General features: G+C 37.8%; 1 protein-coding gene across 2 annotated transcripts in view; it reads right to left on the bottom strand.

Moving 5' to 3' along the window:
• The window catches only part of LOC149804925 (N-terminal kinase-like protein), a 75252-nt gene that overhangs the window by 5641 nt on the left and 46067 nt on the right, over positions 1 to 23544 (bottom strand). The window contains exons 12-19 of one of the 2 annotated variants that reach the window (XM_089945942.1): positions 17790 to 17852; positions 16384 to 16572; positions 13155 to 13230; positions 11948 to 12079; positions 9784 to 9968; positions 7090 to 7221; positions 2755 to 2958; positions 1804 to 2035 (exon numbers count right to left, since the gene is read on the bottom strand). In XM_089945942.1, the coding sequence (XP_089802068.1) occupies positions 1804 to 2035; positions 2755 to 2958; positions 7090 to 7221; positions 9784 to 9968; positions 11948 to 12079; positions 13155 to 13230; positions 16384 to 16572; positions 17790 to 17852 (1213 nt within the window). The remainder of the gene's footprint in view (positions 1 to 1803; positions 2036 to 2754; positions 2959 to 7089; positions 7222 to 9783; positions 9969 to 11947; positions 12080 to 13154; positions 13231 to 16383; positions 16573 to 17789; positions 17853 to 23544) is intronic. The other variant, XM_089945943.1, reaches the window with a different exon arrangement.

Below are 23544 nucleotides of genomic sequence, written 5' to 3'. Positions count from 1 at the left end.
TGTGTGTGAGATTTGGTTTTTAACATAGCTTTAACAATTTTTCAGTCATATCGCTAAGATGTCTGCAGTGATGTCTAGCACTGGGGCATCATGCCACAGACATGTAGCATGATGTCCCACCCTGTCATATTATCTTGACACCAGGCCAACTAGTCCTAAAACTAACCTTTTCATGCTGAGCACCAAGCAAGCGGCTGCTTGTACCATTTTTATAAGTCTTTTGTATGACTCGGCAGGATTAGAACCTGTGACCTCCTGCATCTGAGGCAGATGCTCTAAGCACTGGGCCACCAGAGTGGTCCCATGGTACCTATGGCTGCCTCACTTTGTGTGTTAAAAGTACTGGTGTAGACCATGTAATTGACTGTATGGACAATTTTTTTCAAAACTGGGTGTACCATAGAAGTAATGATAGGGACTGATCTTTCACTAAAATCCCCATACAAGTCTAATTCCGATATTGTCATAGGTAAGAAGAAATGGACAGATCTTTAACTGAGATCCCTCTAAGGTTCCGGTGCCAATACTGCCATAATAGTGGTAAAATAGATGGACGTATCTATAAGGTCCCTGTGGTATATGAATGGAAAGACAGAAGGATCTGTCATGAAGATCCCCGTACAGTTCAATATTGTATGTCCCCGTGGGAATTGTACGGTTTTCAGACTGGACCGATCTACAGTTGGACAGAAGAATGTATGGTTCAGATGGCTGGATTGCTTTGTTAGCAGCCAGGACAGTATTGTACAGTGTCATTTCCTTAACTGATAGCTCATAAAGATCTGTATAGAACCCCATACACCTTGACTTACATGCCTGAAGGCCATGCTGAGGTAGGTGGGGGTACTTGTGCCCAGTGGGCTGCTAAGTACATGGGGTACACTCCCCCATATCATTATTTTTTAATGTGGAATAAGATGGGCATAGGAGCACTCTGTCATGCAGGCATTTGTGACCATGATTTCCAGCACTTGATCCTGTGGTGGGATGCCCTATTCATAAGCCATATGAGGTCCTCTGAGTTGCTGACTTAAGACCTAAGAAAGACAGAAACTTTGATCAGTTGTCAAATGACAAAGTTTCAGCTTGGCCAATGTGGATATTTGGGAATGCTTGCCAATAGCTTCTCATGGGTTGGTGGTTCTTCCTTGGGTTTTCCTGGATTCTTTTTCCACCAAATAGTTGGCCGACATGTACAGCCTATCATGTCCTGAAAAATGGCATTAAACCCACAAAATCAGACCAATCTACCTTGGCAAGCTGTGACATTTTAGTATTACTGTTGCTGAAAGAAGCCAAAATATGTGGCAAATGTCTTTCTTAGATTGGGATGGATTTATGATATACTGTATAAACTCACTTATAACTTCAAACTGCCAGATGTGCCATCAAATAATGCACCAGCCGAGTCTATGCAGTTTGTTAGGGGTGATCATTTGAACAAAACAACATGTACCACAATCTGTCAATGCATGATATGAAGGCAGATCAGGGTTTATGTTAACTGCAGTTCAACCTAATCAAGTATACAGAGCATGTCCAAAGTGTACTTTGTTATGATACAGAATGCTACACATTAATATATTTGGTTTGTGATTGTTAAAAAAAACACAAAAAAAACATCATCTTCCTTGGGATTTGTTTCAGTGATCTTTAACATCAGGACTGCACACACACAGAGAAGATTCTATTTAATACCACTCTATTTCATTTTGCACCATGTCATACCAAAACATAAGTAGGCAGAAATAATATAAAGGTCCTTGCAATACATAAACGTTGAATTAGCACACAAATACCAACCCTGCAAGTCCCAACTATCAACATCCCAGCCATCATTATCTCTCCATGCTGATTCCTTAGCTTCTCCCCCTGAGTCAGGCTGTGTTTTATGATCCTGAGAGGTTTTTGCCTCCAATGTAGTTCTGGGAAGATTTGGGCTCAAATGGGTCTGAACTTGTCGAGCAGGACTCTGCCTGGTTGAAGATGGGTTAGACTCCGACTTTAATCCGCTTTTATTTTTCGACTTCTGTGGCTGTGTAAGAGAACAAAGAAAAACCTTATTCATCAGAAAAAAATCAGACAGATAGATAGGTGTGTTGAAATATAGGTAGAACGATCTGCCTCCTCAATTACACATGATACATTATTTTCAAGTACTGGTTTTTAATTTACACAGAACTATCAGGATTACAATATGAAAGGCACACATATTGTTTGTAATTCATACAGTAATTACTGATGAAGTAGCCCTGCTTTAATCATTTCCAAAGGTTCAGCTCATCATAACACTTCAAACTAGAAATATGTTCATGTCATACATGGCCCAACTACAGTGCCTGATAACCTACATGCAAAACCTTATTAAGTTGTTGTGGATGGACAGACATACAGACAGACAAGAGTAACAATATATGCCCCTACCGCCATCAAAGTGGAGCATAAAAAGGTCATCTGCAGTAGCACCCGAGTCATAAAATCTAAGATATAAGTAATAGGCAGGCAGCTGAGTCAAGAAGAACTAATCCCATTGATTCACTAAGTTACTGATTACTGATCAAAAGTTGTAAAGTATACAGAAGTAATCAATTATACAAGATGAATGCAGAAATTGTATATTTGGCTAGACATGTTAACTTTAGTAATCCTGAGTGTTTTAGTTCAACAATGCAACAATTTAAGACATTACACTTGATACAAAATAACTAAGTTCTTAATTTGTGACCCCTCGATCTTGTCACTCTACTGACTTGCCTTGCTAGGTCCTATGACTTGTGAGAAGAAATCAGCTTCTGTGTCCTCCTGGCCCCAGTTGTAAGAACTAACTGACTGCAGCCCTGCATCTTGAACAGGGGTGAATTCTTCCTCTGTCCAGCCCCAGTCATCCCCTGACCCCTTTTTGCTGGCCACACCTAGCTTCAAAGCACCAGTCGAAGACTTTGTAGTTGAGCAGTGCTGCTGTGGTATGAAAGAAAATATTAGGCCTATTGTCACAAAGAAATGACCATTGTTTGGTACTAAACAGTCAGAGAGAAATGACCATTGTTTGGTACTATGATTCCATTACCAAATTCCATCTCAAGTTGACAATGGTTTAGTAACAGTTAGCATTCATCCTATTTGAGACCAAAAACGGAGCACTCATGGGCACAAACAATGATATTTTTGTTGAAAATATTTTCTTGTCTCAAATGGACACCTTTCTTTACTTTTAAACCCAATATAAATCTGCCTCAAAATTTGAAATGAATGGACATGTTAACTTCATGCAGACAAACAGTACCACACACTTTCACACAAATATAAATCTCTTTTCAATGTTTCCTGTTTTCCAACAGATGCAAACTTCAGAAAATGAGTTTATGTGAGAACTAAAACTAGATCACTGGCATGTCACTCCATATTCCAGCCATGACATTTGAGGCATTTCCTGACCCATCAGAGTCCAATGCTGCATCACTGACAATATATATTGGTCTCCCTATCCAGTTAGTGAATATATTGTTATAAAGTGGGGATCTTAATGGTTTGCAAGTTATAACCCAAGGGCAAGCATTTTGCATGAAAAAAATAGTTTCTTTTTTATGTGCTGTTTCTAGTGATAACATTGAAATGGCTAGTTTGGCTCAGCCAGACAGCTTTTAAAGTAATGCTGCTTCACCATGAATTTCGCAGGAATGGTCAATCCAGTCAATCAGTTGGCCAGTCTGCAGACCCTGACAAATGTAAATGTACACAGCTCATTTGTATGATTGGATTGGTTGGCTGACAACTGGAATATCGTACCAAACATGATGAATTTCTTTCTGACCAGTTGGCTAGTGCAGTATGGCCTGCCTGCTATACAATAAGTCTGGATGGATAATTCGCTTGTCTGAGCTAAAAGACTCCTAACCAGTGTAATTGTATATAACTTGTTTGCAGGGTTGGACTGGTTGGTTGGAATAGAATACCAATGACAATATATGCTTTGCAGTCCAGTCGGTGGTGTGGCGGAATCAGTATGGACCATTGATCTGTATTAGTCAAACTGGAAATCATGACATGAAGCTTGGTTTCTAAATCTTTTTGTGCCCTGGCAGCATAAAAGATTGCAAGCTCTCACACCTGGGGGTGGGTGGGGGTGATTTTCGTTTGTGAGTCCTCATGCCTCACTGGTGGGATTTTAGGCTTGTTCATTGTGCTATTACAATATATACATGCCACTTCTACTTGTTCACTTAACAACAATAAAGCCTTTTGAATTTTACTGATCATATGTGATTCCAAGGCTTGACTGGAATTGCATGTGATTTCTGCTGAATTCACAGTTACATTATGTTCTGGAGCCATTTCTGCTTGGGTGGTGAAGAGTGCATCTTGACACCTTGAATGAGACTATTCAACGATTTTAATGTATTCATGGATACAGTGTATTCAGGCACAATTTTGTGTCTTCATGGAGGGTTGAGAGTGCATCTTGACATCATGAATGAGACTACTCAACGATTTTAATGTATTCATGGATACAGTGTATTCAGGCACTATTTTTGTGTCTTCATGGAGGGTGGAGAGTGCATACAATATGTTCTGGTGCTGTTTCAGCATCTGCATGAGGAATGCAGAGGGCATCTTGACATCACGAATGAAAACTACCCAACATTCGACATTCCCGTGTGACCAAACAACAAATAAGACGAGAGGTGTAGTTAAACATGCTCGTTATTACATGTGTGTACCAACTGTTATTACATGTGTGTACCAACTGTTATTACATGTGTGTACCAATGTGCAATTGCGTGCATAGTCATGTCTCGTGTCCACCCTTCACAACCTTACAATGTAAATGTTTACACCGCTTGTGACCACTTTGGTGGCCTAGTGGTTAGAGTGTCCAACTCGGATGTGGGAGGTCATGGGTTCGATGCCAGGCTGAGTCATACCAAAGACTTAAAAAATGGTACTAACAGCTGCTTTGCTTGGCACTCAGCATTAAGAGGTTAGTGTTAGGACTGGTCAGCCTGGTGTCAGGATAATGTGACTAGGTGGGATATCATGCTACATGTCTGCATTATGATTCCTCAGTGCTAACATCACTATAAGCTGCCACACTGCAGACATCGTAGCAATATGACTGAAAAATTGTTAAAGCTACTTTAAAAATCCAATTCACACACACATATACTCCTCTTGCACTTGGTTGCCATCTCTGAAATGATGAAGAGAATCGAACGAGTGCTCACAACATGTATATACACATACATGAAATAATGTAAATTATGTTATCAAAGTGACTTTTAAGTGTAACAGTTGATAAGAAAAGTGCCCCAAAAAATTCTCTGGTATAATTAATTGTTACCAATCAAAATCACATGTGAAAATAATGAACAGTACAATAATTTAAAAATAGTTCACATTCACTGGATTTTTAAAAAAAAACATTGTATGCACTATATAAAAGAACAGTTTTTCTTACTGTACCACTTAAAAAGAAATGTCAAGGAATAAATTTAAGTTTAAAATTTTATGAAATTTAACTGGATTGTCTGAAGCACATCTTCACATATGGCAATGAAAGCAAAATTGGCACATCGTGGTATAATAGTGGCCTCCTAGCGATTATAAAAGGAGTTAGTCTGTAAGCGTTTTTTCTCTTTGTCTATATAGACAGTGTTCTTTTTGTTTCCAGGAGGGGTGGGTTCATATTGTTATCCAGGTAATGTATTTGAAATGGAAACAATTCATGTCAGTACTATTCAGGAGTAACGATTTCAAGATTTTCAATGTGGCAGCTATCATGACCAAACTGGCTCGCAGATCAGAATAGTTTTCATTTAAGAACAACTACACACCATAGAAGTCTTAGTGCAAACCCATATCAAAATGACGTTTGTTATGGCTGCTGTGGACCTCAAATCATCACCATTAAAATTTAGGACCAACTAGACATCACACAAAATATTTTAGTGAAAACTTCCTGTTCATCCAGTCAGGAGAAATAGTGATAACAATAATGCTGATTTCCAAGAAAGCTGATTTTTAATAATGTTAATTTCCAAGAATGCAGCAATAGTGCATGTCGGATTGCCACCATTTTCATTCAAGGCCAGCTACCTGCAAAGTCTCTTAGCAAAAACCCCACACTAATGTAACTTTTTGGTCAGGAAAAGATGCAGTAGTAAGATTTTCAAGAAGTAAAATCAGAACCATTATTACCAGGACCATTAGACATCATAGGAACTCTTTTGATGAAAACCCCATGTTGATATGGCCATTCTTTTAGGACTAGTAATAAGATTTTCAAGATGGCCACTGTGGTTGCAATGTTGGATGTCAGTTTGGTAACTTTTTCATTTAAGATCAACTAAACATCATAAGAAGTCTTTTAGTGAAAACCCCAATGCTGATATCACCATCCATTCTAGGGGAGTAATCACCATCCATTCCGGGGAAGAAGGGATCAATTTTTTAATGATTACCACTGTGGTAACAATTTTGGATTTCTGAGCAATACAATTTTTATGCCACAGACATGTAACATGATGTCCCAGCCATTCACATTATCCCGACACCAGGCCAACAAGTCCTAACACTAACCTCATAATGCTGTGCGCCAAGCAAGGCAGCTGTTAATACCATTTTTATAAGTTATGGTATGACTCGGCCAGGGATCAAACCCACAACCTCCCCCATTCAAGGCGGATGCTCTAACCATTAGACCACCAGAGCAGTAACAGTGCAGGAGGAGATACACTCATTATTAACCAACAGACAGATCAATAAATGTATTGAAGACAGATGTAGGGATGGGAAGGAAAACATAATCCCAACTATTTATTTAAAAAACTTGCGGGATAACTACAGCTGAACTTCCATCCTCTTCCTTAATCCAACAAAGTTGCTTACAGGAGAAAGGCTTGCATATGAACAGCTTAAATTAAGCATTTTTACATTTAAGTTAATTTACAATTAATGTTATTCTTTGATAATTATCATGTTTCAACTGTACATAAATTGCATACAGCCCTCAAGGATATTTTTTACAACAGAGTGGCTTGTACTAAATAAAATCACAAGTCTACAACATGTAGATTTTGCTGAATGTCTTACCGATTGTGAGAGATTTTCCAAACTACCCCAATCTTCATCTTCAACATTCCACTCATCAGCGTGAGATGTACTTTGTGGTGGTTTATTACTGACCGCTGTAGAAGCTGGTGCATCGTTCTTCACTGGGATACTCTGGAAGCATTAATATATTACAATATTATAGTTATTACAAAATATCCAAAACTTATTTATGTCTGGACCAGTTTTAATCTCTAAGCATTCAGTTACTACAAACATTAGCACTCCTAGTTTACTATAGCATATTTTTAAATCTGCCAACAGCAAATTTTGTAGTTGGATTTCTAGAGATCAAATGGAAATCTTGTTTGAATTTTACATTCAGAAGGGCAGAAGACTTCAACAGACATTATATTCTCCAACAAATGTTTTTTAAATAAATGTCCTGTAGTAATGGTCACATGCAGGTTGGTGAGAAAAGTGTTTTCGCAACAGAAATGAAGTCACCTTTTGTGCCAGTGTGACTAGTAAAGTCATGTATTTGCCTGTGAAAATTAAAACTCTCCCTAAGAAAAAAGCACATCTTTAAGAGTAGATACAAGTTACATCCCTTTTCAATAGGGTCAGGGGTCATTTACTATTTAAAACTTGTCTGTAAAGGCAGGTGAAGGGTTGGTTAATGGGTTACAAAGAATAGCTATATTCATTTTTTTTTTGTTTCCAATTCATCTGCCAACTGAGCTTAACAACTGGCTTATGCAGATATTATTTTTAAAGTATGAACAACTGTTTCCAAGTGAAACTTCAATTTTGCCAACCAAAAAGTCAGTCTTCTGTTTAACAGTCTTATGCAATTTTTAATCATTAGTGAAATTATTGTTTGTTTTCGGTGCACAAAACCTACTAAGATCAGTGATTATTTAAAAACAGTGGTAATTAAATTTACATGATCGATTCAAGCATTTATAGTAATAAATTTGGAAGAGAACAACATATATGCATATTTATGATTTTGGTGAACAATGCACCTAAAGCAATCTTAATATTTTAAGAAGAAGATGAAGGAAATGATATTTGGTGCATTTATTTGTTCAAAAACAATTTTAAAGTCAATCTGGGTATAGAAGTAGTTTTGCCTTTTCTTGTAGGTGGCCATTGATGACAGACGTGTGTGTGTGTGTGTGTGTGTGTGTGTGTATAACAGGACTGATCAAATCCCATAGCCCATGTCCTGGACTACTCTTTTTCAAAGTAGGCAATTTTCCAAGTTGCTAGTGTGTACTGAATACCTAATTCAACCTCTTTCTATGTATATATCTGCATCCTGTATTATACCTACCAGTGGTCATTAACAACTCTTTCCTGTGCAAACATTCAATTAGCGCTCGAGTGGGATCAGCAACCAAATTATCAAAAAATCTAAAGACGCCAAGCCAAACAAAAATGGTTCATTAGCTGAGTTTAAGCAGTTTTACAGATCCACACAAAATGGCTCATTCTGATTTTAATCCAGTGAGTAAGAGCAATTAAATTAATGAAAAGAATTGGAACATTTGTGTCTGTTCACTTATTACTAATGATTCTTTAATTTTTAATTGATTACAGAAGATTAACTTCTTGTACAATATTGCATTTAATGTGAAAGAAATATGCTAATTTATGAACTGTCTCTGTTCATATATAAATGATTGATTGTATGTTATAATCTCTTTAGAACTAGTCAGGCAAGCTAGTATTACTCTGCAGATAAAACACGTTTGCTAAATTATTTTTGAAAGGACAGTAATAAGGAAGATTCAGAGAAGGAAACTTCATATGAAAGTGGAGGGATAAAACATAACGCTGACACTGAGTATGAGGTAGCTATTTCTACAAAGAGGACTTCAACCAGAATCTGTGGCAGCAAAAACATATCAAATATGAAATATTTATAAGAAAGAATTTTTCAGTCACACTGGGTTGATTGCTATACCCAACTTGAATATATCGTCTTAAAATGAAAGATGTTTAACAGTTATTGTAAACAATATCTCAAACTGGCACAGTTTGCAAATTCAAACAGTGTATTTGTAAGAGACTAAGAGTACAATCCTCAGGAGAGGGTAGCTCTGATGAAACATGGTAGGGAAGACTTGTGGGTTTATTTACAATTATCTTTAATTTCAAAATGGACGACCATCCTGCGATTCTTCAGCAGTATATAAAGTTCACAGCAAAGATGAAGCATACAAGAAGTCACCTGATCGAACTTTTGAAATTCTTGGAACACTCTTAGTGAACGCTCCAATTTCGCTGTCTGTTACGCAAACTGTTAAAGATCATGCTTGTTATAAGTCCATCCACTGCTGAGTGTGAAAGTGTGGATTTAGTTCAACTAACTTAATCAAGACTTAATTAAGGAATTCTTTAAACCAAGAAACTTCACAAACTCTAACATTTCAAAAGATGGATCAGAGCTTGAGGACTTCAAACCAGACACAACTTTTCAACTGTTGGCGAAGTGTTGGTCATGGTGGAAGACATGTACATGGACTTTTTTCAAATCCATCGAATAAAACATTGATACCTCAAGTAGCCAAATGTGTAACATCAACCAATATTCTTGAAAAATTAGTTTATACATTATTTCTTTTGCCATTTTTATGGATTAAATGTAACACATGGGTATATTCAGTAATTAATATATCTGTCATACATGCCTACCAGTATCTACATTGTTAGAGTTGGCATATATACCTCAATATCTCCCCAGCCTTCATTATCCCAGTCATCACCAACTTCTTCCTCCTCTTCTATTATCTCCTTTTCCTCCTCCTTCTTATGTTTAATCTCAGCTGCCCCAATCTTAGATTCTTCAGCTTTCTGCACAACAACAGGGTTACTGATCTGTGTACCAGACATCTGCTGTGAGGCTGTAGCTTCTGCAATATTTAAATATATGTTCCAGATCATAATCAAGCATGATGTTGACGTTTCTCTTTAAATTTCAGATTACATCCATTACACCTCAATATAAAAGTAGTCTAAGGTGAACCACCGACCCACGAGAAGCTACTGGCAAGCTTTCTCACATACCCACATTGGCCGAATCCTAGACTCGAACCCACGCAGACAGAGGTGAGATGGCAGTGATCCGTAATGGAGAGCGCTTTAGACCACTCGGGGCCCCCTGAGGTGTACAAATCGTCTTATAGTGACACTGGATATCAAAAGCATGTACTTGATTCAGCAATACCCATATAAATTAGAAGACTTGTAGATCAACCAGAAGCATGGCTTGCGAGCTGGTACCATGGACACATTATAAGAAGACATCTGCCACTGTCTTGCCCACATGCAGGAAATTCAACTTCATTTACTCAGGAGATCTTGGGGGTGTGGGTGGGGCTAAAATGTTATAAATTATTATAAACCTCTAAAAGGTTCAAAAATGACTTTAACAAGAATCATCTGATGGCCACTTTTACTTTATTTCTGAGACATCATCAGAAATGGATTTGACAGCTTGAAAAACCAAAAACATTGTATTGTGTATAATCAGAATAATTAGATAACTTTATTATACTGGCTCCAGAACTATTCCAACAATTTTAAAATATAACTGTCTTCCTTTGTTGCATCTGGGTTTAAGAATCCTTAATAATCTTAAGAATATCATAAAAGAAAGCCACGGCCTATATGTCAACCCACAATCAAAGCATAATCTAAGACTATGTCCCTGACCCCAAAATCAAAAGAGGAGAGAAAACATGCTGCAAAATAAATTAGCTTCAAACTGATTCCTCCACTGCATCAACAAAATCCATCTAGTGGTTTAGAAAAAATATGAACAAATAAAAAAATTGCAACATTTTTTTATGACTGACTGTGACTATATTTGCTCCACAGTTTTCCAACAATTTCATGGACTTGTATGTATGTCATCTGCATGATGTTCAACCTCTGATCTCTTTGTCTCTTTATGATGTAAAAATAAATTCTCTCTCTGTCTAGCTTATGACTTTACTTTATTCTTTACATAGAATTATTCCACAATTTTTTAATCCATATTGTGAACTTGCTTCAAACACAGCAGAAAAATTATGTACTTCTGCTCTGTTCCAGTTCTGACAAGACACATTTCCCACACCTCCAATATCTGTATGGAGATTAAGTACCTGATTTTGCCTTTTTCTACAAACAATTTAAAGAAAAGCAGCAGACTGCTAAACATTTTTAAAAAATTACAAAACATTTAATACACATTTTTGCTTTTCAAAACTGGTTATTATATATAAACACACACACATATGCCTTATATAAAACTAAATCTTAAGGTCTTGCAGTTGACAATAATGCCATAGCCATTGCTGCCAATTTTAGTGGAATAAATCATCTAAAATCTCACCAATAATAAAGCTGAAATAACTCAGTTATAGATATCACTACTACAGAGATAATAGTTATAGTAAGCTGTAGATCTCACTACTAGTGAGATAACTAGGCTATAGATATCACTACTAATGAGATAACTAAGCTGTAGATATCACTACTAGTGAGATAACTAAGCTGTAGACATCACTGCTGAGATAACTAAGCTGTAGATACCACTGCTATTGGGATAACTAAGCTGAATACATCACTACTATTGAGATAACTAAGCTGTAGGTACCACTGCTATTGAGATAACTAAGCTGTAGATATCACGACTACTGTGATAACTAAACTGTAAGTATCACTACTACTGAGATAACTAAGCTGTTGATACCACTACTACTGAGATAACTAAGCTGTAGATATCACTACTACTGAAATAACTAAGCTGTATATATCACTACTACCCAAATGCTGGGCTCTTGGGTGACTTTCTATAAAATTTGGAGCTGACAGAGAGGACAGTGATAACTGCAATGACCGTTACCTGGAGTGTTGGGCTTTGTGGTGGTAGTCTTCTTGTACAGTTTAGATGTGAGTGAGGACATGCCCGTAACAGCCCAACCAGCCCAACTGGCAGCACCAGCAGTAGGTGTCCCTCCAGACTGCACATCTTTCTCTGCAAGAAGGAAAATGAAATGATTATCATTAGAGTTTACCTACTTGTCCATCAACATCCAGGCCTATTGCCTTTCAAAAATGAGACTAAACAATACGAAGATAAGGCTTTTAATCATTCCTTAAAACACTAGGACTTAACAGAAGTGGTGGATGCAAGCATAGACCTGCTTCTCCATCAACAAGGATATACAATTAATCAGTAACCTTGCAATTTGTTGGGAATGTAATTTGTAGAGTGAAATTCCTGAGTGGGATGATGAATTTGACTGCTCATGTCCATTTACATCATTCCGTCATAGCTGCAATTTCAGCCGAGTTGAGAAGAGGTAAATTAAACAAAGACTTGTCTCAAGTAGCTCAGACACTCCACACACAAAACAATGTCTCCCAATCATTATGCGCTTAAAGACTGTCAAATGAAATTTGAGCTCTATGAAACTTTGACTTCCTCATCAATATTAAACTTAACATTCCTCAGATTTTTCCAATGTATTGCAATTTTTATCAATGAACACTCCCCAGTCTTAAAAGACCACCCCTTCTGCCCAAAAATTTGGTTCTCTGAAATCAGGTTGTCTCTTGTAACAGGACATAACACTATATCATCATTCAATCTATGCACTGAGAATGTCATCTTTAAAGGCAGGTGGTTTCTCAAAACAGTTGTCTTTCAAGACAGGTTCTACTGTATATAGAAATATGAAAATTAGAGTGATACCCAACACTACTAAAAACTTCTTTTTATTGAAATAATGAAGTGCTCAATACTTACTTATACATGGGTATTTTGCTATCCAAGTTTATGGGAAGTTTTTTGTTTATGGAAATTACAGCCACTTTTTATAATGGCAAAGAACCTCTGTACTATTGGAATATTGCTGAAGAATTTAAAAGCAGAACTACACTGAAGATCTAAATAGGAATGAACAATATGACACTCCTGAAAACTGACATAATTGCAGCACTTAACCAGGTGGACATGGTACAACCAAATGCACCTACTTTATTCACGGCATGGCATCAAAAAAGCAGTTTATTTCATCATTTCCTTTAAAGCATTTACATATACATACCCATCTCTGCCAGGAGCTCTGGGTTTTCAGACACTTTCTCCAACTTCTGAATAAACCCTCTAGCTGCCCTGAAAGCCTGAAAGAGGTAAAATAAAAAGCCTACATGGCATGGAAAGAAAGTATCCAACAAATGTGCTTATGGAAAAAGGATGTCCCACTTCATCTGGAGGCCTTGATTGGCCAAATGGTCCAAAGTGCTCACCACTACAGATCATTGCCATCTCACTTCTGTCTGTTTGAGTTCAAGTCTCGGGTTCAGCCAATATGGGTATGTGAGAAAGCTTGCCAATAGTTTCTCATGGGTCATTGGTTCTTTTTTGTGGAGGGGGGGTTCCTGGGTTCTTCCTTCACCATTTATACTGGCTGCCATGTATAGCCTATCTTGTGCTGAAAAATGGCATTAAACCCAACAACAACAACAACCTACTGCATCTCATTAAAACTGACCTAAAAGTAAACCTGAAAGAGGTGTGATGGACTGATGGATGGACAGACTTACAAGGGAAAAACTATTTGCCTCAACAAAGTTGTGGAAAGGAATTTAATTTAAACTAAGTACAGCTTTTAATTTTACTTTATCCTGACCACAACTTTTTTTTATTATATGGCCTAATGACCATATTAACTAAGTGCAAAAGAGGGGCCATGTTCCCAGTTCCTATATGGAAATTACCTCAAAACTATGTCTAGCAAGTTTCAATAATCTACAAGTGGAAATGCAGGAAATATGGCATTCTTCTTTTATTTTTTTCAATAAACAATTTAGTTTAAGGGAAACATACATGGTCTAGAACAAAAATGTTGGGTTTAAAAGAAAAGGTAAAGCAATCATTTCATGCTTAAACAAGAGTCGCATGACATTTTCAAGGTGAACATCATGGTAGTCATATTTGATAATAAAAAAAAATATTCTACTCTAAATAGTTTAAGAAGTCTGATAGTGAAAACTCCAAGTCAATACATCAACAGTTCTGGAAGAATAGTGAAGCAGTTTTTCAAGATGGCCACCATAGTTACCAGTCTGTATGTCATATCAGCAACATCTTCATCAGAACCTACTAGACATCATAAGATGCCTTCTTGTGAAAACCCCATGTTGATAGGTCTTTCCATTTGGGAAAAGTAGCAATAATATTTTCAAGATGGCAGAAATGGTGGCCATATAAAAGGCATAAGATCAGTACCATTTTCATTCACAGTCAACAATATATCATAAATAGTCTCCTGGTGAAACACCCTGCGATGACTTTTCATATAGAAGGAAAAGCTAGAACAATATTTTTAGATAGCTGTTATATTAGAGCATGAAGCAGTTGGTCATGATTGGTTCACATATGGAACGATGATATTATTCAAACAGACAAGGATTAAGTTAATTTTTACCACTCTTATGCAACTATGTCTGCAGATATATATGTAAACTTTGACAGTCAAAACCATAAATTTAAGTATCCATGAAAAATTTCTTTTTTTACAAAGCCTCAAAAACTGAGACCCACAAAAATAAACAGTATTAGAGTACTATGAATTATTTTCTTTTCAAACTAATAATTAACTGATTAAATGCGAAAATATGTACTTTTGAAAGTCTTTCACCTATACAAATTTAGTCACATTTAAAATTAATTCAACCCTGAAAATGTTTCACTGCCTTCACATTGCAACAAGGCTTATTACTACAAACCCTGAATGTCTTATTGCCAAAAATGGTGTTTTTAACTGGAAATGAATTGTCATTTAAGAAGTTTCATTGCCTTCAGCCATTGCCAGGACCAACACTGGCATGGACAAACATGCACTATTGAAAAATGTAAGGATTTTAAAAAAATTCCATTTTAAAAAAGCATTCCCAGTGGGCACACAGGTGTAAAGATCTGGGTGACAACATATGTGGTAGACCTGCGATCCCAGGCTTAAAGGAAAAAAAATGGTTGAGATGCAGTGATGGTATGTATATATATATATATATATATATATATATATATATATATATATATATATATATATATATATATATATATATATATATATAGAGGCTGATGTCCGGTGTATTACAATGGCTCCTTTCACTTTGTGTAGACAAGTAAATAACATGACACAAGGTGATACCAGAGGGTCTAATTTTATTTACAAGCTACAAGACCTCGGGATAATACTACACACCAAGCTACAAAACTTTTTTCAAGCAGTTTTGGATTAGTATCAACATCAAATAACTGTTAATGGAGAACATGTGCAGGAATATCATGTAGGCTATTTATTCAGGTCTTAAACCAGTAATTATCAAAAGGGATCTTACCTCTAGTTTATTTCAGCCTGACCAAAATGGAAGAAGAGACTGTACCTATAAAGTGAAGAGCTTCAAAAACAAAGTTATCTCCGTGTTTGTGTGTGTGTTTGTGATTTGGATTTTTAACATAGCTTTAACAATTTTTCAGTCATACTGCTACAATGTCTGCAGTGTGGCAGTTTAAAGTGATGTCTAGCACTGAGGCATCATGCCAGAAACGTAGCATGATGTCCCACCCAGTCAAATTATCCTGACACCAGGCTGACCAGTCCTAACACTAGCTCTTAATGCTGGGCGTCAAGCGAGGCAGATTTCAGTACCATTTTGGAGGGCAAGCCTTTGGTATGACTTGGCTGGGGATCAAACCCATGACCTTCCGCATCTGAGGAGGACACTCTAACCACTAGGCCACCGGAGCAGTCAAAGCTACTACAATAGCTTCCTCTACTTTGTGGAGACAAGTTAATAACATGACACAGGGGGTCACAAGAGGGTCTAATTTTATTTACAAGCTAAAAGACCTCCAGATAAAACTATGCACCAAGTTACAAAACTTTTTTCAAGCAGTTATCAACATCAAATAACTGCCAATGGAGGACATGTGCAGGAATATCATGTAGGCAATTCTGGTCTTATACCATAATTATCAAAAGGGATCCTACCTCTACATTTTTCAGCCTGATCATTTTGGAATAGAGAATGGACCTCTAAAGTGAAGAGCTTCAAAAACAAAGTTATCTAACTCTTTTAGCATGTACATAAATGGGATGGCAACAATATTTATGTGCACTTAATATTATTATCTTCATCATCATGGATTTGCCTCCAAAATAATTTGTAAGCACACAGTATGGGTAATACAAAAAGGACAGTATACCTCTGTCCTGACAGCTACTAAATACAGACTAAACAAAATGTCTTGGGAACAGAATAAAATACCTGCTCCCGCACAGACATCTCTGGATCCATCATCATAGTCACCAGGGCTGGCAAAAGTTTGTGGCAGATATCAGTTAATGGGTATAAATTTTGTGTAGCTGCCATCCCAAGAATTCCTGCCTGCCGGGCTGGAGGGAAGGGATCCTTTAATGCCCTCAGAAATGCTGAACACAGGATTTTTTGTCTTATCTGTCAAAAAAATAGTACAAAAGAAAATGCAGTTCTAGAAGCCTTCTGTAACTTAATAATGTCCCAACACAAAGGCAACTGAAATAAGTAAATTAATTTTAATTTAAAGGCAAATAATGGTTCTGATATAGCAGTTTACACTGTATATTTATTCGTTAAATTATCACAAAGATTATGAATACAAAATTAAGGCTGTCACAACAGCAGTCAGCTGGCTACTTCAACTGAAATAACAGTAGATAAAATAAACCCTCCTGTTCATTACTTTCAAAATGACCTCTTGTACTTGGTGGTAATAAAAACTGAACTTATTGTTCTTGACCTATGGGCATTCAAATGGCTTGGCTTTATTTTCTACTGTAAAGATAAAGTTTAAAACAAAGTCTTAAAATTTGATGCACATTATTGAAACAATAGTTGATGTTTTCTCTAAAGTGGGAAGGAGAGGTTAATTGTATTACTCAACTTTTAATATGTGATGTTTAACTGAGATTGGAAGGAGAGATCTATAATTTAACTTGACTTATTCTGTGAGATGTTTTACTGAGACTGGAAGGAGAGATCTGTAATGTAACGTGACTCATACTGTGAGATGTTTTACTGAGATTGGAATGAGAGATCTGTGTGTGTGTGAGTGTGTGCGTGTGTGATTTGGATTTTTAACGTAACTTTAAAAAAAATTTAGTCATATCACTACGATGTCTGCAGTGCGACAGTTTATAGTCATGTCTAGCAATGGGGAATCATGCTGCAGACATATAACATGATGTCCCACACAGCCACATTATCCTGACAATAGGCCGACCAGTCCTAACACTAACCTCTTAATGCTGTTAGTACCATTTTTGTAAGTCTTTGGTATGACTTGGCCAGGGATCGAACCCATGACCTCTCCACTAGGCCCCCAGGGCGGTGGAGAGATCTATAATGTAATGTGACTTATACTGTGAGATGTTTTACTGAGATTGGAAGAAGAGATCAGTACTTACATTGTGATGTTTCCCCGAGATGGGAAGGAGAGATCAGTAATGTTACTTGACATTATTGTGAAATGTTTTATTGAGATTGGAAGGAGAGATCAGTAATGTTACTTGACATTATTGTGAAATGTTTTATTGAGATGGGAAGGAGGGGTCAAAAACGTTACTCAAGCAATAATGTTTGCATTATATTTACCTTAACATCTCATCTTTAAGAAAGAATGGATTACTTCTTACCTGTGGGTTGATATATGATGCTATTTTTCCAAGGCACACTGTTGTATTTGTTCTTATTCCTCCCTGTGAGAAAGAAAACCGGAACACAGCATCAGAAAAGCTGAATACATAAAATTGTCCTTAGTAAAATAAATGAGAACATTTTCTCCAATAATTCTACAATTTAGTAGCACCCTGGCTTTATTCCATATGATAGATGTGTGAATGAATGCTTTCTTTCCTGTTCTGCATCTATATGACGTAAATTTACAGAAGGGTCAGGTCATACAACTGAATACACTTCAACTCCTCATACTCAAGTCAGGCAATGACATGAGGGTCATACAACTGAATACGCTACAACTCATACTCTAGTCAGGCAATGACATGAGGGTCACACAACTGAACACACTACAACTCATACTCTAGTCAGACAATGACATGAGGGTCATACAAATGAATACACTACAACTCATACTCTAGTCAGGCAATGACATGAGGGTCATACAACTGAACACACTACAACTCATACTCTAGTCAGGCAATGACATGAGGGTTATACAACTGAATACACTACAACACCTCATACTCTAGTCAGGCAATGACATGAGGGTCATACAACTGAATACACTACAACACCTCATACTCTAGTCAGGCAATGACACGAGGGTCATACAACTGAATACACTACAACACCTCATACTCTAGTCAGACAATGACATGAGGGTTATACAACTGAATACACTACAACACCTCATACTCTAGTCAGGCAATGACATGAGGGAAACTTGTGAAATCCCGACAGTTTATGTTCAACAAAAAATTGACATGCAAAATGTTAACTGTTACTATTTAGTGTGCAAAGTTCTATGACACATGGACATAAAACTTCTTGATAAAAAAACAAAGATATTATCGAATTGTGGGGAAAATTTGCTGATGCTTTATGGTTCATGTATACACATATTTTCTTATAGTTAATTTGTAGCTAAGAACACCTGAATAATGTCAATATGTATTATGCAAGATTTAGACCAGTGCTGTCCAACCTTTTTAACACCATAGGCCACTGAAAATGTTTTTCTTGAAGCCGAGGGCTGCAGCAGAAAACTGAAAAGCAATGACTATATAGCTGCTCGAGCTCTGGCAGGCCATTTAAAATCAGCCTGTGGGTTCGACAGCACTGATTTAGTCTACAGACCCGATCCTGGACAAAGAAACTACCTGTCTGTTGTGTAACCAGTGCCAGATTAAACAGTGTGGAGGCTCTTAGGCAGTCAAAATCTTGGGCCCCCCACCTTGCAAATTATCTCCTAATACGTTTCATCAATATTATTTTGATACGTTGTTGTGGGGCCCCTATGCCAATGCCTACTCTGCCTATTTGGTAATCCGGCACCGAGTGTAACCATTATGCAATGACCCTTTCGCGGTTAAATTCAAAGGGAATTGTATGTCCGAGTAGAGACACCTTTGTTTGTTTTGTACTGAGCCAGTGATGTCTTGACCAGGACACTGAGAGTGCCAGGTAAGTGATAAATTACCCTAAGGCAGTTTTCAAAGAAACCAGACAGTATCCAATTGGAATCAAGAGATTAAAATCAAGGGCAGAGTTTTAGAAAGTAATTTGTTAGGACTAAGTCCATTTTTCCATGTGTGATCATCACCAGGATCAAGCGTGAGAAGTCAAAGGCATTAGACAGTACTCAGAGTTTTCGCTCGTTAAATGGCAGAAAGGACTTTTACGGAAATTCTAAGTTGGATTATGAACAAAGGCTTCTTGAGGTAACTTATCTTTGCGTGAATTTGTCTCACTTTCATAACGAGGTAAGATTGATATGTTATTATGTATATTTTATTTATTAGAAATGAAATCTTCAATGTATAAATGAATTATCCACATATCATATTATAATGTATAACAAATTATTAACATAAAAGATTAACTTCGGTAGCGTGTTGGATTGTGCATAAATGCATAACTGAATTTATTAGTGAATTGTGTTAGAACTTGTACTTGCTTTATTAGTACTTGTACTTGCTTTATTAGTATATGAATATATATATATATATATATATATATATATATATATATATATATATATATATATATATATATATATATATATATATAGTGAATTATGCACAGTTAATCATTGTTGGATTTGTGCACATATAATAAGGTATTTGTGTATTTGTGTCTTTTATAATTTGTAGGGTTGGTAATACATACGATTGTTGTTGATGTTGATCATTTACTGTATCAAGAAGTTAATGATTAGGGATGTGCCTGCATGTAACAGAAGTTGTTGATAATACTGTTATTGTTATAGCACAATTATTGAAGAACCAAGCATGTATGAATATTTAGATGTGAGTTGACCTGATAATTTATTTGCCATTATTCTGATGAAAGGTCTGTGAGAGTGTGGTTAATTCTCCTGAGTTTAAAGCAAGGAGACAAGATTATGCTTTCCTTCTAATTCCACAGGAATCTTTCAGGGTTGGAGTGAGAGGTGGCACCCAAGGATCAGAGAGAAGGAAGACATGTTGAGAACACATGGGAAGTCTATTGTGACGTAAGTAGCTAGGTGCAGGCATAGTGCCAGAAGGAAGCATGAAGAGTGTTCCGGAAGTGAAAATAGAGCAGACTCGAGGGTACCAAGAGGCAGACAGATGAGTAACAGAATCAACACTGAAGGAAACCACTCTCTCTTAAGACTTTAATTTTAAATGAGAATGGTAAATGGCAACAGTGAATAGGTCATTGTTTGTATTTGTTGAAAGTTATTGCAGTTGAGAAATTGTTGATGAAATTGTTATACTTTTCACCATGAGTCTTTTGTACAAATAAACTGTCAGCATTGCTGACTGGTGGCTTGGAACTATTGAAATTTTAACTGTCCACCTTCAACAGTGTTAGGAATATTACCGTAGGAGACGTATGACACATATACAGAGAAGCCTTGTTAATCCGGACTCCATTTATCCAGAAACCTTACTATCTGGACATAATTCAATGGGAATGGAATTCCTAAATGTTAATTTGCTCCATTAATCAAGAAATCTGCGTTCCAGTCCAGAAATCAAAATCAGAGACCAATGTGTCAAATTACTAAAAAACTTGTCTCGATAATCTGTAAATAATCTGTCCAGATAACAGAGATTCACCTACACAAATTTGGAGGTGTGTCAATGTATCAATCTCTGAGTGGTCAAATTCTAGTGGTATGTTAAAGTTATCAACTGATCACATGTTCATGTGCGTGGAAAAAGCAAATTTTTAGTAAATTATGTTTCTCTGAGAATACTTACCTGATCACATTAACGTTAGGGATATAAGTCTGCTACCTCTCGAATCCAGCCCTACTAAAAGACAAAAATTTGTCTTTTCTGTCTATCTCATATAGACCAAAGGGCAATAACTCTTGCCCCTTGCCTCCCCTTGCCACCGCCAGGTGTCACTAGTTTTTTAAGCTGAGCGATATATATTATACAAGGATGCTCGCATAGCGGGGTGGTTGGGAGGGTTTTTAAGTAATGTGATCGGGTAAGTATTCTCGGAGAAACATAATTTACTAAATATTTGCTTTCTCCTTCAAATACATTCCCCGATCACATTAACGTTAGGAGAATAGGTAATAGGAGGAGGGAATGCTGAGCATCCTACCTCCACCCCAGGTACCTTCTAGGGAATGATGGCTGGACTCCCCATTTGAAAGATAACCCGTTCTCCTAATTTCATCAGCAACACAGCCTAGGGTCCCCTGATATGTGACCCCTATATACGGTTAAGAAGATAGTTATTGAAATCTTCTTACCTACGAAATTTCACTGGTGAATCCAGCGAAGCTGATAGGCTGTGCTGTTTTAAATGGGTCTGGTGGTCATCTGGGCTGCCGACACTGGACCTACCAGATTCAAGGTTTGCCTCTGCGAAGCCGAATCTCTGAGATAAAAACTGGAGAAGGTTGACTCTGCATGCCAGCCAACAGCTTCTATTATATCTCGGATCGAAACATTGCGTTTGAATGCAAGGCTCGCTGAGATTGCTCTAATCTCATGAGCTGTAATCTTCATGAGGCGACTCTGATCTTGTGAGACCTCAGCGTACGCTGAGCGTATAACCCACTTCAGCCATGAAGCAAGGGCTTGAGGGGTGATATCCCATTTACCAGCTTTGACCAGAAGAAAGAGGCGCTTACGTGTGTCCCGACATGCCTCTGTGCATTTTAAATAGTGCTTGAGTGCACGAACAGGATCTTGCATGGCTGTTGCTCTTGACTTATCTATGGAAGAGAGCGAGCGAATGACGATTCTTTGATTGCCAATGGATGGTAACCTATTTTTGGCTACAAAGCCTGGTTGCGTCAGGAGGACCACCGAACCATCTGATCTGAAATGAAGAAAGTTCGGGTCACTGGAAAGGGCATGTAACTCGCTCACCCTGCATGCTGAAGCTAAGGCTATCAAGAAACATGTTTTGTATGATAGTAGCTTTAACAAAGTGTGGGCTAAAGGTTCAAATTTGTCCGAATTGAGCCATGTTAAAACCCAGGACAGATTCCATTTTGGAAACAGGGTGAGGGATTTTGGTCGATTGAAATCAAAATTGGCTAAAAGATCTGATAGATCTTTGTTATGCCCAATATCACATCTACCATGATGGCGGAATGTGTCTGATATCATTCAGCAGTAGCCTTTGATAGTAATTGGGGCCAACTGTTTCTCCTCGAAAAGCCAGAGAAAAAAGTCAGCCAGTTGAGGGATTGAGACACTCAAAGGGACGATATTATTGATATGGCACCAGTCCCTGAAAACACGCCACTTTCCCTCGTAAGCCTTCAGAGTGGAGGGCCTTCTTGCTCTTGAGATTCTCTCCACAATCGAAGGTTTAAATTGTTTGTCTCGCTAGGCTGTCCAGACAAGAGCCAAGCGTGAAGAAGACGACGTTCTGGGCAGGGGTGGAACACCCGTGACCGCGGTTGTTTGAGAAGATTTGGGCTGGTTGGAATCTTCCTGGGTAGATCTATCGCTAGATCGAGTAGATCGGTGACTCAGGACTTGTTCCATCTGAGAGGGGCAATCAGAATCATCCGACAGTTCTGACCCCTTAACCTCTGGATTATTTTCGGTACCACAACCGTGGGAGGGTAGGCGAATGCCCACAACCCCTCCCAGCTGATTGACAGAGCATCCATGGCCCAAGCCTCTGGTCTGGAACCAGAGAGACGAAGATGGGCAACTTGCGATTCCACCTTGCCGCAAAAAGATCAATCATAAGATGCCCCCAAAGTGTGCAAATCCGAAAAAAGACTGATTGATGGAGTGACCATTCCATGTGAATGACTGGACCTTTCCTGGATAGAGTGTCAGCCAAGACATTGAGTCTGCCGGGAATGTGTCTGATTTGTTTGTTGATGTGGAGGTTGTCGCACCAGCGTAGAAACTGCCAGATCAGAATGCACAGGTCTGGTGATTTGGTGCCCCCTTGTTTGAGGAGGTAAGTCACCACCACAGAGTTGTCTGACATAATGAGGACAGTTTTTCCTGAGAGCTGATCCTTCCAGAAATGAAAGGCATTGATGACAGCCCTCATTTCTAAAAGGTTGATGTGGAGAGGCCTCTCCCCTGGCTCCCACGTGCCGCTGACTGTAGCAAAGTCCGGCAACAGGTGGGCACCCCAACCGTAGGTACTGGCGTCGGTACATACTGTTATCTCCGCTTGGGGCATCTCCAGAGGAATCCCCGTGGAGAGCCAACCGGGGTTGTGCCA

This window comes from Sinohyriopsis cumingii, chromosome 2 (assembly GCF_028554795.1).
Source record: "Sinohyriopsis cumingii isolate HCF-2022 chromosome 2, ASM2855479v2, whole genome shotgun sequence".
In the NCBI taxonomy this organism is placed as follows: Eukaryota; Metazoa; Mollusca; class Bivalvia; order Unionida; family Unionidae; genus Sinohyriopsis; species Sinohyriopsis cumingii.
This window is presented reverse-complemented; position numbering and strand designations above follow the sequence as displayed.